This window comes from Tamandua tetradactyla, chromosome 8, assembly GCF_023851605.1.
Source record: "Tamandua tetradactyla isolate mTamTet1 chromosome 8, mTamTet1.pri, whole genome shotgun sequence".
NCBI classification, from domain to species: domain Eukaryota; kingdom Metazoa; phylum Chordata; class Mammalia; order Pilosa; family Myrmecophagidae; genus Tamandua; species Tamandua tetradactyla.
Window position 1 is genome coordinate 121036407 of NC_135334.1, and position 18224 is coordinate 121054630.

The 18224-nt window shown below is 58.4% G+C and overlaps 1 protein-coding gene across 1 annotated transcript in view; it reads right to left on the reverse strand.

Annotated features, from left to right (window-relative positions):
- The window catches only part of ALX4 (ALX homeobox 4), a 50021-nt gene extending 33314 nt beyond the window's left edge, over positions 1-16707 (reverse strand). Inside the window, exon 1 of the mRNA XM_077114466.1 lies at positions 16255-16707. Coding sequence (XP_076970581.1) covers positions 16255-16699 — 445 coding nt within the window. The 5' untranslated portion in view covers positions 16700-16707. The remainder of the gene's footprint in view (positions 1-16254) is intronic.
- Between the last annotated feature and the right edge of the window lie 1517 nt (positions 16708-18224).

Sequence of the window (18224 nt, forward strand, 5' to 3'; positions counted from 1 at the left end):
TCGATCAGAATGGCAGAGTGAGAAGCTTCGTCTCCCCCCAGAATATTTGGGCAATCAGTGGGAAGTGGCAGAAGCATCTTTTGCAGAGCTCCAGAAAACAGATAAGGGAGGGTTGCCTGACAGGGCGAGCACCCAGTAGAGGAAAACGGCTACCCAAAAGATGTGGGCTCCCACGGTACCGTGGCTGGCCCCTCCCCCAGCCCTTGCCTGGTTGCACAAGCAGCGGAGTGACGCTGCTGCACCTCCTGGAGACACGGGTATGGGGCCCGATCGTCTGGTGGCGGCCTCAGGGATTCACTGGCCCACGATTTGCCCTGTGTTGCCCTGTGCAACTCACAGGACTCTCCTACAGAACACAGGGGGAGGGCAGTCAGGTCAGGCTGCCTGGGGCAGAGGGTTGCTGGCTAGGGGACATACAGCAATACCCAGGAAGGTGGGGAAGCTGTTTCCTAGGGAGGAGGAGACATTAGCCTCCATGTAAGCGGGAGAGTTCCTGAGGCCCAATGCACATGCCCAAGACAGACCCAGGAAAAGGACCAGGGAGGTCCTGTGCTCTGGCCTGGAGATCCCTCTAAGTTCACTGCAGGGATAAGCCCTGGAGGAGAGCACTTGCCCGGGCCAATCTGCAAAGACTGCAAGCCGTGTTTTCTTTTTTCCTTCTTTTATTTATTTATTTATTTAGCTAGCTCCTGGCATCCAAGGAGAGCTCTGTCATAACACCAGTCGGGTACAGGCTTAAGGAACAGACATTTCAGTCTAAATTCCAGAAATAACACATTAAAATAACAAAACGTCCAGGTTTCAACAAAAGATGATGAAACATACAAAGAAACGGGAAGTGACGGCCCAGGCAAAGGGGCAAGATTGAAGCGAGGACTGCTCCGGAGAAAGACGTATTAAAAATGATCTTTAATATGCTCGGCAAGCTGAAGGAAAACATGCTGAAAGAGCTAAAGGAAATGAGGAAAATGATAGATGAACACAAAGAGACTAACAATAGAGAGATGGAAATTATGAAAAGGAGCTAAAAACCACAGTAACAGAAATCAAAAATTCCCTAGAAGGTTCAACAGCAGATTGCAGCTGGCAGAAGAAAGAATCAGTGAATTTGATGATAAAACAATTGAATTCATCCATTCTGAGGGGAGGAAAGAATGAAAGAAAATCAGCAGAGATGGAGGAACCTGTGGGGAACCCACACACGTACTGATATACCCTCTGTGGGAGTCGCAGAAAGAAAAGAAAGAGAGAAAGGGGCAGAGCGAATGCTCTAAGAAATAACGGCTGAGGGCGGGCCACGGTGGCTCAGCAGGCAGAGTTCTCACCTGCCATGCTGGAGACCTGGGTTCGATTCCCGGTGCCTGCCCATGCAAAAAAAACAAACAAAAAAAAACAAATAATGGCTGAAAACTTCCCAAATTTAATGAAAGACCGGAACATAATGCATCCAAGATGCTCAATGAACTCCAAACAGGATAAACCCAAATAGACCACATTGTGCCAGGTTATAATCAGATTACTGAATGCCAAAGATAGAGAGAGAATGCTGAAAGCTGATAGAGAGAAACAACGTGCGTGTACAGGGCGCGTGTTGTACCGATTTCAGTGCCGATTTCTCACCGGAAACTACAGGAGGCAGGAAGGCAGTGAAAAGACATAAGTGAAGAAAGCAAAACATTGCCAGTCAACAATTCTGTATCTAGTAAACCTTTCCTCCCTTAAATGAGGGAGGGATGAAGACATTCTTAGATAAACAAAAGCTGAGGGACTTCATCCGCACTAGACCAGCCCTACAAGAAATGCCAAAGGGAGTTCTGCAGGCTGAAGGGAAAGGACACGAGACAACTGACCAAAGCCACATGGCAAAATAAAGCTCTCTAGTAAGGACAATGACACAGGTAAATGTAAATACCAGTGCATTGTATTTTTGATTTGCAACTCTACACTTTACTTCCTACAGGATCTAAAAGGCAAACACATAAAATGGACTGATCCAGTGGTTTAGGACTCATAATGTGTAAGTGTGTAATTGGTGAAAAGAACTACAAAAAGGTGGGGGAACAGAGGGGTACAGGAACATAGCTGATACATACTTTCGAAGTTAAGTTGGTATCAAAATGAATGAAATTGTTATAGATTTAGGGTGTGAAATTTCAGCCCCATGGTAAGCACAAAGAAGATATTAGAGAAGATCCAAACTCACAGAAACAGAAAGTAGAGGACAAGCTACCGGGGGTGGGGCCGGGGGCTATGGGGAGTTTGCAGAGTGAGTGAAGGGATGTTTTAGTGATGGACGGTGGCAGGTATTACAACACTGTGAATGTGATTAATCCCAGTGAATGCCACGCTTGGAAAGGACTGGTATGGGAAGTTTATGTGGTGTACATGTTTCCACAATTTAAAGAAAACCTAAAGAGATAATGACAGTTAAATGAAGGAGAGAGGGCGCAAAAGAACAGTATTGCATCATAAGGAAAAATTGTGATATAGCATATGAACTGTATATCAATGTTAAATTTCTTAGAACTTGACAGAGGCACTTTAGGTGATTACAAAGTGAATATCCTTGTTTGTAGAAAATGTGTGCAACCTGTTTCAAATGTTCAGAAAAGAGAGAAGGAAGGAGGGAGCCAGGGAGGGAGGGAAGGGAAGGAGGGAGGGAGGGAAGGGAGGGCGGAAGGAAGGAAGGAAGGAAGGAAGGAAGGAAGGAAGGAAGGAAGGAAGGAAGGAAGGAAGGAAGGAAGGAAGGAAGGAAGGAAGGAAGGAAGGAAGGAAGGAAGGAAGGAAGGAAGGAAGGAAGGAAGGGAAGCAAAATGTTAAAACTGGCAGATCTGGGTGCCTGGGGGTGGGGATAAGTTGGAGTTCTCTGGTTCTCTGTATGGGGTTTGTATTATTTTTGCATCTGACCTATAACTTTAAAATTATTTCAAAATTTTAAAAATCCTAAAAGATAATTATATCTAAGTTTTGGTTAGTGGTTGGAACTTGGAGGAGGGAACTGTGCTCCCTTCTAATACTCACAATTTATGTGTTGATTGAAAATGGTTCTTTCATTGACTTCTGCTCATCCAGAATAAAAAATAATTCAAAATAATGGGCGGTGCAATGGTGGCTCAGTGGAAGAATTCTTGCCTGCCATGCCAGAGACCCGGGTTCGATTCCCAGAGGCTGCCCATGCCCCCCAAAATTCAAAATAAGACAGTGCTTTAAACTCATGGAGCATACCTTCTATCAAGGAAACCTTAGCTCACGGTTAAAATGTCACAAGTACATGTTCTTTCAGCCTGTTACAACCTCTTGGAGAAATGAATCCTTTGAAATAATGAGAATGTACCGGCTCCCGTGGAAACTTCTTTCACGGGCTCACGTACGTGGGGTCCATCAGGAAAAACAAGGGTGAGGGCCTGCGTGGGCCACCTGGCTGTCCCTGGCCATCTGGCCGGCTAAGGCAGGGTTTATGGGAGTCGCCAGTTCTTTCCAAGCCTGGACGCTGACGCTGAGCAGCTGCAGACAAGGAAGCCGTTCTACCTGCTGTCACTTAAAGCCAGTTTCGGGAAGGGGGTTGGTGAGCGCCTCCATCCCCACTCAGGGTTGCTGCTCCCACTTGCAGGGACCTGGTCAGGCCTGGCGATGGGCCGGGGCAATCAGGACCTCAGGCCACGGCTTCAGCAGGTGAGAGCTAGACGGCCGTGGTACAGGGCTCTGGCTGCAGCTGCCACTCCCCCCAGGTGCACCCTGCATGCTTACAGCGCTCCCCCTGGGGTGTCTTGTTTAATCTGCTCATGGGCCTGAGACATGCGCCCCGGGCAGCGGACTGCAGAGGGAGCAGGCCAAATGGGGTCCATCCACAGCAGTCAGTCCACTCGGCCTCACCCCCATGGCGGGATCAGGACACCCCGATCTCCTGAGAGGTCTTTGGGGAAGGTCCCCGCCCAGAGTGTGGCACCTGGGTGCGGCCACGTGTCCTGACCTGGCGGTCTCCAGGCCCAGCCCTGTGCCGACACTAAACGAGCACCGCGCAGCCCTGCTGCGGGGGCAGTTCCCGGCCAGACCGTGTGCCGGTGTGAATCTGTGGACCCCAGAAAGGCCATGTCCTTTCATCCTCATTCATGATGATTATCTCCACTGAGAAGTGACTCACCCAAATGTGGGCAGTGACCTTCCACTGGGGGAGATGGGGCCCCACCCATTCCAGGTGCCACTTGTTTACTGGAATCCTCTAAAAGGGGAGGCATTTTGGAAACAGACACAGACTCCACCAGCCAGCGACTTTTGGAGATGAAGGAATACGCCCCCAGGGGAGCTTCATGACACCAGAAGCCTGGAGAGGAAACCAGCAGGTGCCACCATGCTCGCCATGTGCCTTTCCAGTGGAGAGAGAAACCCTGAACGTCATCGGCCTTTCTTGAGTGAAGGTAACCTCTTGTTGGTGCCTTTGATGGGACATTTCTATAGACTTGCTTTAATTCAGACATTTTCACAGCCTTAGAACTGTAAACTTGCAACTTATTAAATTCCCCTTTTTAAAAGCCATTCCATTTCTGGTATATTGCATGCCAGCAGCTGGCAGACTAGAACAGATGGACACACGGAACAGGCATTCAAAGGGAAGGGGAGAGAGTTATGCCCCAGCTCATGAGCCAGTCCGGGTATGGGGTGCAGCAACTGGGGAGACACGGACTGTGGGGTCTCATGGGACCAGAGGTGCCCAACTCCCCTTCTCACCCCAGCCCCCACCCCTGCGCTGGGCACATGGCCACCCCTGCCCCTTCCATTACCATCCGTCCTTTAAACAATTTCATCAACCAAACGGTAGGAGTCAGTAACAATTTGTTCATCTGCCAGCTTTACGCATCCAAGTCAACTGTAACTGCTGTCAGAGTTCTGGCCGGTTCACAGTCAGGGCTGCGGCCAAATCCTGTCCCTGTAACCACTAATGGGCACTGACCACTTACGCTGGCCCGGGACCTAGTCTAAGCTCTTTCACCTGCATTTCCTTACGTAATCCTTACAACACTCCTAAAAGGGAGATGCTATTCTCATTCCCACTTTACAGGTAAGGAAACCGAAGCAGAGAGGTCAGTTAATTGGCCCAAGATCACTCAGCAGTTCTGGCTTCAAACCCAGGGATTCTGCTTCCTGGGCCTGGCTCCACTGGCCCCCCCAGACCAAAGGACCCGAAGCTTCTGGCAGCCCGTGCAGCCTGACAGTGACAGGAGCACAGTCTCTACGAGATGCCAAGGACACAGATTGTGCCCGTTAGTCCCCGCAGGATGCCTGGCAGGGAGAACAGGCTCACAAAGGACCCTGTTTAAGCGGGACGGGGAGCGGCCAGCAAGAGCAGGCTGGGGGACTGCCTGCTGGGCCCCAGATTCCACCCTGGGCCCCTGATTCCAAGGCCAGGAAGTGCCAACCCTGCAGAGCGTCCTGTGGGCTCCTGCTGCCCTCCCCTCTGCCTGTCCGCAGAGACACAGCTTCCGTCTTGCCCCTGGAGCCCCAGCCCCTGGCCGTGCAGCTTATGGAGGATGCCTGGGGTTGGGTTCAGGGAGCGGCAGGTGCCTTGTATGAGACAGAAAATCCTGTGCTACAGGGCCGAGGGCACAGAGCGGGGGAGAGGGAGGGCGGCAGCGTCCCTTTGGAGCTCCTGCCAGCTCCACCTGGAGAAGATTCTGGGGTCATCTGGGAGTGGTCCCAGACTTTGGCTTCTCAGGAGGCAGCTGTGGGCCGTACAGTACCTGAGAATGTCCCCAAAGGTCATGCCCTCACAGCACGGCCAGCCAAGGGACAGCAGGCTCCCAAGTGGCCCTGAATTTGCCCCCCCTCACCAGCCCTGGTTCCCTGAAACAGCTGGGTCCCTGAACTGGTTCCACCTAACCAAGAGACCCCAGTCCTGGAGTCTCTTTCCCTGGGGATGCCCACAGCATGCAGCATCCTCCACCGAGGCCAGCAGCTTCCTGAGGGCAGGAAGCAGCTCATTTGTTGCTGGACGCAGGTGTGCAGCCCGCCAACTCTGTCGGATGGATAGAGAAACTTGGGGCCAGGCCCTTTGTTTATGACCAAGTCCCTCTACACAGGAAGGAAGAGGCTAGCGGGGTCTCCTCTAGCTCCACCCCAGCCCTAGAGCTGGGCTCCTGAGGTGCTGGTCACGGCCTGTGAGTGCTGCCGGGGCCCCAGGCTCAGGCAGAAGAGCTCACAGGCATCACCTCTTCTCACCCCCGACCCCCCCCCCCCCCGGGGAGGCAGCAGTTAGCATCCTCTCTTTACGCAGGAGGGAACTGTTGCACTGAGAGGTCGAGAACTTTGCCAGGATCACACAGCTCGCAGAAGCTGGCGTCAGGATTCACCCCCAAGCAGCTGGACCCTAGAACTGTGGCCTCCAAGATGAGACCCGAGGGGACAGGTGGTGGGGAAAGGGGCTCTCCTCCAACTGCCGGAGTCTGAGAAGACCCAAGGCTTGTGTGAAGTGGGGCTGCCCGAGGCTTCCTTGCTCCCGCACCCCACAGCGACCCTGCAGGAGAGAAGCTGGTTTCCAGGAGAGCTTAAGAGAACTGTCAGTCAGGTTCTCACCCCACACCCTGATTCAAAGGAAGGAGGAGAGAAGAGAGAACGGAAGGAAGGGAAGATGTGTACAGTTCCTAGCATGTTCACAGGCTGTAGCATTCATTCACACTCATCAACAAACATTTATTGAGCACCTACTGTGTGCACCAGGACCTGTTCCAGGCTCTGGGGAAACAGCTGGAAACAAAGGTCACGGCTCCCAGGACACCTGAACAGGTGAAGAAGCCATGGCCAGGGTCAGAGTGACAACTGCAACTCCCAGCTGCTGGGTACCAAAGCCAGCCTTCCCTCTGACTCCCCACCGCTGAGCTGTCTCCCCACCAGGCAGGAGGTGGCTGGGAGAGCTGTGTGCGGGCCGTGTTTGTGGGACCCAGCCTTTCACTCCCAGATCATCTGGAACAGGATTAGGACAACCTTATGAGTTTAATTAGGATCATCCTAAAAATAAGAAAGCCTGAAAGCCCTTGTCTTCTCTCTTTCTGGTTGACCCACCTTGGGCAGGTTACCTGTTCTGAGTCTCAGTTTTCATCCATGACACAGAGATGCTGATAGTCTCCACCTCATTGGGTTGTGACAGGGATTAAACAAAACGACATGCAAGAAGCTCTCGGCACAATGCCTGTCGCACAGGGTGTGCACAGTAAATGTGAGCTCTCACACGGCACTGTCCACAGCCCTGCCAGCTCTAACCCCCCTTGCCTTGCACCCCAGCAGCTTCACTTCACTGTTGTACCTGTTTTGCAGATGGGAGAACAGAGGCAAGAAGCTAGGCAAGGCATGCCCAGACTTATGCTTTGGCAGTAGACCAGTATTCTGCCTGCCAGCGGGCCTTCCCCCCACCCCCACCAAGGGGCCTCTCGTGGTGCCAGAGGCCCCCTGAGGACCCTCCACCTCCCTTGGTGCCTCAGTTGCAGCCCTTTCCTCGCTCAGAGCAAGGCTCGATATCACAGAACCCAAAGCCTTAGAAGTCATCTAGTCACACTCAGGGGTTCCATGGGGGGGGGGGAAGCAAGCCTGCATGGGTGGGGGCCTGTGCACATAGCAGTGTGCATGTCAGCCCTCCAGGCGGACAGCGTGCAGGCTCCCTCCCGGAAGGAAGCGGCCCGGAGCCGTCCTGGCTCAGTGCTGGGATGTGACCTAGACGGGAGCCCACGTGGCTGTGTAGCCACAGCCAGGGCCAGGAGGCCCCCTGGACACCAAGGAGATTCATGTCCAGGAGGTCCCGAAGTCTCCATTCTCCCCGTGGAGCCTGATCAGAAGCCCTCACCACCATCCATGACAGCCTAGAACTTCCCAAGGATACAATGTGAGGGAGTGGGTGCTGGGACAGGAGTTTTCCTTTGTCCTCCCTGGCAGAGAACTTGAATCTTGGGGATGTATCTGCAGACACACAGGCAGGACGCCCCCGAGAGGCCCTGCCTGGTGCTGGCTACACGTGGGGAGTGGGGGAGCTGTCCCAAAGGCTCATGGCTATTTCCATGGAAGAGGCCAGAGTCGAACTCCCATCTCCTGATGTCCAGAAGAAGAGTATGGAGGGAGGGAAAAAGCAAGTCGAGGAAAGAAGAAGGAAGAAGAGGTCGAGGGCCAGCTCCCAGCAACGTGCCAGGGTCCCGGGAATCCCCGCCCCCACTCAGCGATGTCCCCTCCCCCCACACCTGCAGTCGGGGTCTGCCAGAGCCCCTCCAGGGAGCTACGGGATCTGGGATCGCAGGGGCAGCCCCTCCTGTCACCACCAGGCTGCCTGTCCCTGGGAGGCGGGGTCTCCCCCACGAGCAGGAATGGCCTGGATCCTCCTCCGTCCTGCAGCAGGGGCTTTGGCCGGAAACCCCCTCCCCAAGGCCTGGCCCCGCGCAGGTGAGCGTTGCGTGGGGCCTCTCGGATCAACGCCGTGTGCGGGGCTCCTGTGGCGGGCGGAGAGCCGGTCCTGCTGCCCGGAGCGGCGTGGGGTGGGCGGTGTGCACACCATCTTGGGCTCCTGAAGGCGACTCAGGCCCCGGGCCTGTGGCGGGAAACGAGGCGGGTCATCAGCCGGGAGGGGCCAACGCGCTCTCGGCAGAGGTTCCCAGGAGCTTAGGGGAGGAAGGCTCGCGTGGGGCACGGAGCTCTCTTGTCGCGCCCACCCCCCATCCCCCACACACACCAGCCATGTGGGCCCATCTCTTATTTTGAAGGCGGACTTCGAAGTATCTGCCTTATTTGATGTGCAGAGTGAACTTACTGGCGGAGTCCCAGAGAAGGAAGAGAGTGTTCAAGTTTTGGCCTTTCCCCCAATTCTTCTGTCCCCCCACGCTTCCCGCTCAAGGCAGAGGAAGGAGGGGGACCCCGTGAGTGTGTTCCCGCCTTCCCCTGCCACGAACCCCGCCAGGGCCATTTCTCCTTGGGCTTCAGCGTGCTCATCTGCTAAATGGGGTCCCCACCGTGCAGGAAGATCGTGCCTATTGTGGCTTCTCCACGACAACCAAGGCACAGCACATGGCATCTTCAGGGCTGGGGGCAGGGCTGGGTGTCCAGCCACAGTGTGGGTGGGCTGGGTGGGTCGAGTCTGAGGTCCCCGCGACGACACCGGGGCTCGCTCCCGTCCGGGCCTGGCCGCAGGGAGACTTTGCCCAGAGTCGGTGCGGTAAGCCACTTCCCCGGGGAGCAGCGGCCAGCAGTGGGGAAGGCCACAGGCCGTGACGCACGGGCCACTTACTCACTGTCTCCTCTGGGAGCGCGGCGAGGCGACGCCACACGCCGGCCCGCAGGCGCCCGCAGCGGCGCACATACCCGCCCCTTGCACGCACGCAGCCCCGGGCACAGGGTACACAGACGCAAAAGCTTGGGGGCTGCGCATGTCTTTCATACGGGTGCACACAATTTAGTGCAATGGCCACACCCTGATACACCGACAGCAGGACATACTGCCGCTGGGTAGGCCAAGGCATGCATGGGGGGCGTGCACAGCCGTCTTCATGCACACTCTGCGGGCTCTCCCGTTAGGCCTACACTTGAACGGACAAAGACAGGGGGTCTGCTCACAGACGCGCGAACCATGCTGCCACAGGACTCTGAAAAGTGCTGAATCCTTCCTTCATTCATCCCTCCAGCCAGTAAACATTTCTAAGTCAAGTGTCAGTACGCCTGCAGGGACAGAAGCTACAGAACAGCAGGCAGGCCCTTGGTTGGTTCTCCTAAGGGAAGGTCCAGCACATAATAGGTGCTCAATAAATGTGCAGAAAGGACAGAGGAGCAGAGAGGGACCAAGCGTGGCCCCGCAGGTCTGGAACCGCAGAGCCTGGGCTTGAGCCTGGCCACGGGTGGGCATCAAGGCCTCCGCCCGCCCCCGCGTTCCACCCCGGCCCACAGCCGGCGCTCAGCCACCGCCTCCAGAACCGGGAGCCCGAGGCCTACTGCAGCGACCGCGGGTGTGACAGAGAAGGGGTCTGTGCCCCCGGGCCAGGCACTGCCACTTCCTCGGTGCGCCCTTTCTGCACACCTCAGGGAACCCTCACGGCCCGTATCCGCTTCCGGGAAGCGCCTGCCACCCACCTTCCCGCTCCTATTTCTCCCGTACAAAAACGTGTGTCTTGGTGGGGTGGGAAAAGAGGGTGACGGTCCAGAGCGCCCTTTGAAATCGTCCAAACTCCCACAATTCGCAGAGCTAAAATTCAGACCCAGAGAAGGGAAGGGACCTCCTCGAGTCTGCTTAGGGAGGAGAGAGAGCAGGAAGGAGCCCGCCCGACCTACGAGCGATCCGTGCGCCCCAGCCGCGCGTGGGCCCAGCCGGACCTCGGCGTCGCCGCCCAGGTCTCGCGCAGCCCCGCACCCTCCTCCGCGCGGGCGCCGCGACCGGCACCCGCCCACCAGCGCCGGGAGAGCAATTCCTAGTCCCGACCTGGCGCGGGAGCTGTGGGTCTCGGAGGCGCTGGGAGGCGACGCCTACACCCGCAGCTCTAAGTTGGAATGAGAATCAACTATAAGAAAACCCGCTGAAGGATCGGATGGGACACACACGGGATCCCTTCTCTTACGACCCCTCAGCGGCGCCGGTGCCCCGCAGCCGGCTGCCAAGTACACGCAGACGCCGGGGAAAAAATGTATTTAGCTGGAGGCGCCGCCTCTTCTCCTAGTCAGTGACTCCAGTAACCCCTATGTTTCCAAAAGGCCCTCCCGGGCGCCGCCGAGACCCTTCCGGCTGCCTCTGGAGCCAAAATCCAAACCTGCCCGCAACCCCGCACCGCCACTTCTCCCCCAGGCTTCGCGCTTCTGAGTCCCTCCTTTGCGCGCCTCTTTGGCATCCTGGTGGATCTCAAAACGCTTCCCCTTTTCCCTCTTCTCCAGGGTGCTGGTGCGCGGAGAGGATGGGGTGGCTAAAAGGGTCTTTGCTAGGGTGACAGGATGAGCGGATCGACGGAGCGGCGGGGGCGGGGGTTGGGGCGACTGCGGCGACCTCCCCGGGCACGCTGGAGGCTTCTGTCGCGCAGTCTTTCGTGCCCCTTTTTGGGGAGACCGACTTCCGAGCAGCTTGGCAGTTGCTGCCCTGGGCTGCGCAGCACCTCTATTCTGGGTGAAGAAGGGCCATCTTGGTTGGCGGAGGGGGTGGTGGTCGCCCATTTGCACATGTGTAGCGGGGAGAAGGGGCGCGGGGCTGCACTTCTGGAGGCTGGGGCTCTGGGGACCACCGGTAACTCTGGTCTCCGACAAACATCTGTCCATCCGGGCTGAGGCGGGGAGGGCTTGCTGGCCGGAGAGGGTCACCTCTCCGTCCCCTAACGACATTGTTTGGAAGAAAAGCTTCTTCTCAATGTCCAGTGGTGCCGTGGCCGGCTGGCCGATGGCATGTGGCTCCTATATCCCCCAAGCAAAGGACAGACATATGGCGTCCATTGTGGATTTGCTGGGCGGTATCACCACGTAGCGGGGACCCGGTTGCCTCGGTTTCTTAATCTGATGACCCACCATGTCACTTCAAAGCCAAATAATGACGTCTGGCAAACCCGTGGCTGCGGCGCGCGGCCAGGTGGCGCCCGGCAGGCGGCGTCTGGGCTCCGGCAGGAAGGAGCTCCCACCTCCATCCCACCCCCAAACCGGTGTCGAGTCCTAGGTCCTTGGGCTTTCGGAGCGGGGGTCGTGCGGAGGAGGACGCCCGAAGCCCCTGGTACCGGGCGCTCTTGCGCCAGGCATTCTCTCTTCTCTCCGCGCACCCCGACTCCGACATCCCCCTCTCCTTGCAGCCAAAGGCGCGCGGTTCGTGCGCGGCCTCCCGCCTAGGTACCCTACGCCAGCCGCGCTGCGCGGCCCCGGGCAGCTATCCCCGCAGCTCGGATCAGCGCAGAGGCCCGATCCGGGACAAAGAACGGCGCCAAGCTCCCCTCCCCTCCCGCAGCTACAAAGGCCGCTGCCTTTCCACTGCGCATCTACACGTGCCACCAAAACAAAGCCGCGCGCAGAACTGCGCGAAGAAGCAAAAGGGCTGAGGTCTAAAAGAAGGTCCGACAAAAGTGCGCACCGCTGATGCTGGGATGGAAGTCCTCTGGGACCTTCGAGCCTCTGCATGTTGTTGGAACTCCTAGCGCAGCGGCGCGGCGCGGCCTGCACTGCCGGGGGCTTGGACGACTCCGCGGTCGCGCAGCGGCCTTAGAAGTTCCCGGCGTAGCGGGTGAGGGGAGCGCACACTCGAATTCGGGACCCCCCTTTGCCGCGAACAAGACTGCGTCCCCGTCGCTACGAAGTCTCTTCCAAAACTGCGTTAAAACAACTAAAAAAAAAAAAAATCCCCCCGGGAAGTTTTCATGCACAGGGTGCTATAACTGTTCTGTATCTTGCACGCAGCGGCAGTTATGCCGGTGTACACGTCCATAAGAAGGCTTCGCACTTTCCGCTTAAGCTGCGTACTTCAATATATGTAAACTGTAATAAATTAAGAAAAAAAATACGTACAAATCGATTGATTCAAAACAGTACTGGAACTCACTCCAGGCCCTCTGTTTCTCTGTTTAAGAAAATATGTGTTCCTGCGGACTGTTGGGGCGTGGAGAGCAATAAATTTAGCTCAGGCTGGTGGCTGTGGAAATTAAAGTAAAAATGAAAGCATCTTCCTTCTACCCCCACCCCAAATTGAGCGGGAGTCCTTGTCTTCGCAGCCCCCAGCCCCCGGGCTGAGAGTTTCCTCCACCATCCCGCGGTCGTTTATCGGCTCTTTCTCTTTCTGCCAGTGACTCGTCTCTCGCCGTCTTTGAGTATTTCTCATTCACCAAAGCACACCCTGGCTGCTAGACTAAATGCAAAAATGACCGGGACAGCGTTCACACGTTGCGGGGAGTGTGGACTGTAGCGGTACAGGGAAATAAATGCCCCCAGTATTCAAACACCTCCCCGAATTCGAAAAATCCGGACGAACCCTCGGCAGCGCCGCAGGGTCTCCGGCCTGTCGCGCGTCTCCGGGGACCCCCGCGCCGAGTGCTCAGCCTTGCGGGACGCGGAAGCCGAGGCGCGGAGACCATTTTCCCGCAACGAAAACCTGCGGGTATTGAATCGAAAGCGAAAGAGGAGGAGGAGGTAGTAGCGGGGCTGCTCCTCGCCGCGACCCCGGTGTCCCGGGGGGCACGGCCGAGACCTGGCGCGCCGGCGGCGGCTCGGGAAGCCCAAGCTGGCGTTTGGGGGCGAGACGCGGGGCCCCCGCCCCGGCCGCGAGGAAACTGCTCCGGCCACCGCGAAGCGCCGGGTCTCGGAGCCGGCGTGGCTGCTGGGGCCCGCGCGGCCCGCTGTGGATTTCGCGGGGCCCGCAGGGACTCTGGGAGGCCGGAGTGCGGCCCCGGAGCCGGTGCCGCCCGAATGCAGCCGGCAGCGCCCTGGTGGCACGATTTCGTAAAAACGCGAATGAATGTCTGTGCCAGCGTAGGGGCTACGGCGTCATGTTCGCCCTCTGCCCTTCTAGTACTGGTGGGGAAACAGAGGCCCAGGAAAGGGAGGGGATGCCCTACAGGCAGTGAGGGGTTTGCACCCCTCTCTGCCAAGGGCGAGCAGACCCGGCCAGCCGAGACCCGAGGCGGCTTTCCGGCCTGCGCTCCTGCGGCGTGGCCCTGAGCTATCCCCCGGCCCGCACCTCCCTCCCATGGGCGCTCGGACACGGCAGCGGTGTGCGAGGCTGAAGTCCGGGAAAAGGCTCCGGAGCGCAGATGGGGGGCCCGGCTTCTGTCCCCCGCACACTCAGAAGGAAGTCGCGAAGTCTACGCTGCCTGCGGTCGAAACAGAGATCAGCCACCGCCAGACTTGGCACCACGGCCGGCCCTGCCTCCGCCTTTTCCCAAGCTCCTCGGACATCCCGAGCCTTTCCCCTTGCACCGCATTTCCCAACTTCTGAGTACACGCTCTCGAAAGCGTGGAAGAGAACCGCTGCCAGCGTGTGCCTCAGTTTCTCTGCTTGCCGGCAATCCAGGGGGTGGACTCAAGCGGCCTTCTAGCTGTCTTTGTAGAGGGTAGAATCTGTCCTCTTGGTGCCTCAGTTTCCATCATCCTGAACCTGAAGTACCAAATCTTTTCCTGACCAGGGAAACACAGGCACTGAGAGAGGGGCTTGGTGTTGGTTGTTTGTGGCTTTGGTCTGAGCAGCGCCTCCATCCTGGCAGCAGGACAGTGGGGTCCTGTCCCAGACTCCAGGCTCTCTGCCCCAACCTGCAGCTTTTCCGTTTGCCCTTGGAATTGGGACTCATGGGTTCCAAAGAGCACAGGGGCCTAGGGGCAGAAATGTGGCGGAGGGACCACATTTACTCCAAAATGTGGTGAAAGTCCACTAAGGGCTTTCTGTTACCTCTTGACGCAGATGAGCAAACGTGAGTTTAGAGGACTTGCTCTGAGGTCACACCGGGGATCAGGGACAGTGGCAGGGCCCACCCTTTCTCTCAGGCCCACTGGCTGTGGCTAAGGAAGCCTATGGGGGAGAGAAAGGAGCAGACTGATGGGGAGTGGGTTCCCCAGCAGGGCACAGAGAAGATACTTGAAGACGCCACCACTCTCCCTTTTCCTCTGGACTCCACGGCATCTTTTAACCAAGAGGCCAGGGGCTGCTGGGTTCTCTCCTTGCCTAATACCTTGGCTTCCTCAGAAAACTGGTGAATTGCTTTCAAATATGAAAATCCAGTGCGGCAAGAAATTAAAAATGTGTCTCTGACCTTGCACAGTGAACCTCGCAGGATCCCACAGTCTGTGATCCGCTCTCACCTAACAGTCCCGCATGGCAGGGAGGAGGGGGCCCGGGTCATGTCAGGAGAAGAAGCCTGCAGACCTGCCCCTAAGGGCCCCGCCTGTCTGAGTGTGAAAGGGGCACCTGTGTGTACCTGGGCCTGTGAATATGGGTGCCTGATCTCATTCCAAGAGGAGGGTGGACAGACAAGGTGGGAGAAGAGGGGAAAAGATCCCTAGATCTTCCAAAATCTGCTCTCCACCTCATCCAGTCCTGTGGGGTTGGGAGTGTGCAGCTGTTTGGGGAATCCGTACGTGTGTGTGTATTTGGTGGGTGACCATGCTGGCCCCCGAGGAAGAGGTGTGCACATGTAGAATGCAAGTGTATATTTGTGAATATTTGTGTCACCGATCCATTGATTTCTTCTGAGCCTGCAAGAGTCTGAGTGTGCGAAAGCATTTCTCCTGGGACGTTTTCCTCAGGTTTTCCAGCTACCAAGGCCTAAAACCTTGCTCACCTCTACTCCCAGGCCTGGGGCCTCTTCTTCCCACCAGGGTCAGGCCAGCCAAAGTCCCTGCCCTCTTCAGGCCCAGCTCTCTCACCAGGGCCTACCGTGAAGGCAAGGTCTCAGGGGGAGTGTGTGCTCTGGGCTCCTGGCCGCCCCTTCTCCATTCTGTTCCCTCCAGGCTCAGGCTCCTGGAGAGGCACAGAGGGTGGTGGACCAGAGCTGTCCGGGCCTCACCGTGCTGGCGAGGTTTTCTTGGCAGCAAAGGCGGCTATGCTCTGGGGTCCCAGGCCTACGTCCTGCGGCAGCGTTCAAGGGGGCTTGGAGGTCACTTCGGCCATTCCCTGTTGGCCCAGATAAGGACCCAGATCCCGCCGTCTTCTCACGCTCCAGCCGCCTTGAGCTCCGCGGGTTCCTGCCTCCCTGCCCGGCGCAAACCATTTTGCCGAGCCGGCCCACTCCAAAGCCAAGTTGCACAGAAGGGCGCCAGGGAAGCCGGGCCGGCCCACCTCCCCATCGCGAGCCGCGCTCCCAGCCCGCGCTCTCCCGGGGCTCCAGGCTTCTCCTCACCGGTACCCGCGGCTGCACCAACTGCGCTCGCGGCTCCCACGCGGGATCCCGCCGGGCTCCGCACCTGCGATGCTCCCACCTGCGGCGCGGCCCGAGGAGCCTCCAAGCCGTCGGGGAGCGAGGCCTCTGCGACCTCCGCGCCCGGTGCCGCAGCGCTGCCCCCCGCCGCCTGGCGCCGCACCCGCTTCAAACCCGTCCCGGCCCGCAACGCAACAGTTGGCTCGGGGGAAGCCGCGAACCGGGAAAAAGAACTCAAGGCAAGTTTAAAACTCAAAACCCTCCGCGCCCCAGGACCGGGTATATGCAGGGGACAGCACGCCCCAGTCTCACACCGCTTGGCCCCGCAGCTCACCAGGCCGCCGCCTCCTACTTCCCGCAAGCGAAGAGGGCATTGGGCGCTGCCGAGGCGCCGGACCCCGGGATCCCCAGCCCGGCAGGACCCGCGCGTCGTACTTACCGTAGCAGGGGACCTGCAAGGCCGCGTTGTGGCCGCCGCCGCCTTCCTGGAGCTTGAGGCTGCCTTCCGGGGGCGTCTTGCAGGAGCCTCGCTGCAAGTAGAGATGCGGCTGCTGTGCGGGAGGCTGCGGCTGCGGCGGCGGCGGGGCCGGCGGCTGGGGCTGGGGCTGCGGCTGGAACTTGTTAAAGGTGCCCCGCGCCCCCGCGCCACTCTCCAGGGGTGCAGCCAGGTCCTGCTGTCCCGCGCCGTAGCGGGTCCTGCTCTTGGCTTCCCCGAAGCCCTGCCCTTTAGAGGCGGTCGACAGGAAAGTTGCGCCGAACTTGTCACCGCCGGGGAATGCCCTAAAGGGCGACGAGCCCTCCCGGCTCTGCGACACCGGGCTGTAGTAGGCGTCCATGGCAGCGGCCGGCGACTCGTAGTAAGAGACGCACGTCTCGGCATTCATGCCGGAGTCCGCGGGCGGCGGGCGGGGGCTGGAGCGCGAGGACGCACCGCGCGCCGCGGCCCGGAGTCGGGAAGACGCGAGGAGGCGGCGGCTGCGCGCTCCCTCCCTCCCGGCTCCCCCTCCGCTCCTGCCTCTCCCCTCCCCCTCCTCCCTCCCCACAGCTGGCCAGGGAGAGAGCCGAGGGCTGTAAAAAGATTCAGATGTTTCGGAAAGTTGACCAGATCTCCCAAACCCTCTTAAGGTTTTGAAGCGGAAAAAAAAAAAAAAAGATTTTTTTTCTTCCTGACTCGCTCCTTCCTTCTCTCCTCTTTCGTCCCCTCCTCCTTTCTCCCTATTCTCTACCCCCCCTCCCCGCCTCCGCCCCTGCCCCTCCTTTCCTCCCTCTTAAAGAGATGCTACTAAACTCGCTCGCTCGCGGGGCATTCTGCCGCCAGGCGCCCGCGGGCCTTTCGACCCCGGGGCGGGGGGTGGTGGGTCGCGGAGGTGCCAGGCCCCTCAGGGCTCTCGAGCCCAGGCTGGGAAGGGGCCGCTCTGAGTTTTGGCCAGGGGGAGGGGAGCACACAAAATTTTAGGTGACAGGTAAAAACAAAACAAAGCGCTAAGAGGTTTTGACAAGGTTGCCTGGTGTCGGGGCGCAGGGAGGCGTTTGGACAGCTCGGCGCGCAGGTGGCGGCGGCAGCCCTCCTCCGGGCTTCCACGCCTTCCCTCTCCCCATCCCGCCCGGTTCCAGGTTCCTCCGTGAAATTCACGTGCAGCCCCACGGCGTCGCCCAGAGCACGGTCATCCCCTGCAGAAGGGTGCTGGGCAGGGGAGTGAGGAGGGATCTGTTTTCACTCAGCATTGGAGAAGCCCTCGGCTTGGACTCTTTAGAGTGCTGGCCCCCCACCCCCCGCAGAGACGCGCACCCCCAAGTCCGTCCAGCCCAGGGGGACCTTCAGGCTGAGGAAGTAGAACGTGAGGAATCCGGAGACCCGCTGGCATAGCCAGATCGACGGTCCTGTCACCTGCTCACCGCGCGGGGTGGGGGTGAGGCAGTCCCTTCCTTCTCTGGCCTCACTGACCCCTCCTGCAGAATAGGCGACTTGGATTTGATGGGCTGTGGTTTACCCGCCCACGCGCGCCTCAGGGCCCTGGGACCAGCCCAGCAAGGGGAGAGAACTAATCGGGACCGTGCCAGGCTCCTTCCAAACCACTCATCATTGATCGCGCCTCACAGCAAACGTGAGTGGTGGAGAGCGGGCTCTCCAGTCGCCGGCTGCGCAAACCCAGGCTCAGAGAGGTGCGGCCACCTGGCTGAGGTCATGCAGCCGGGAAGTCCCACCGCCCGGTCTGCAACCCATGCTGAGACCGGTTCCTCCAGGGACCGGAGAAAGCGAAGGCCACGGCGAAGACGGCAAAGGAAAGGAGGAAAGGGGCCTCGGGGAGCAGGATGGCTCTGATAGGAGACCAATCAAAGAAACCCTTGTAAAACTGCAGGAAAAATCCGTGGATCAAGGACGCATCTCAAGGGAAGCTGAGAGTGAGA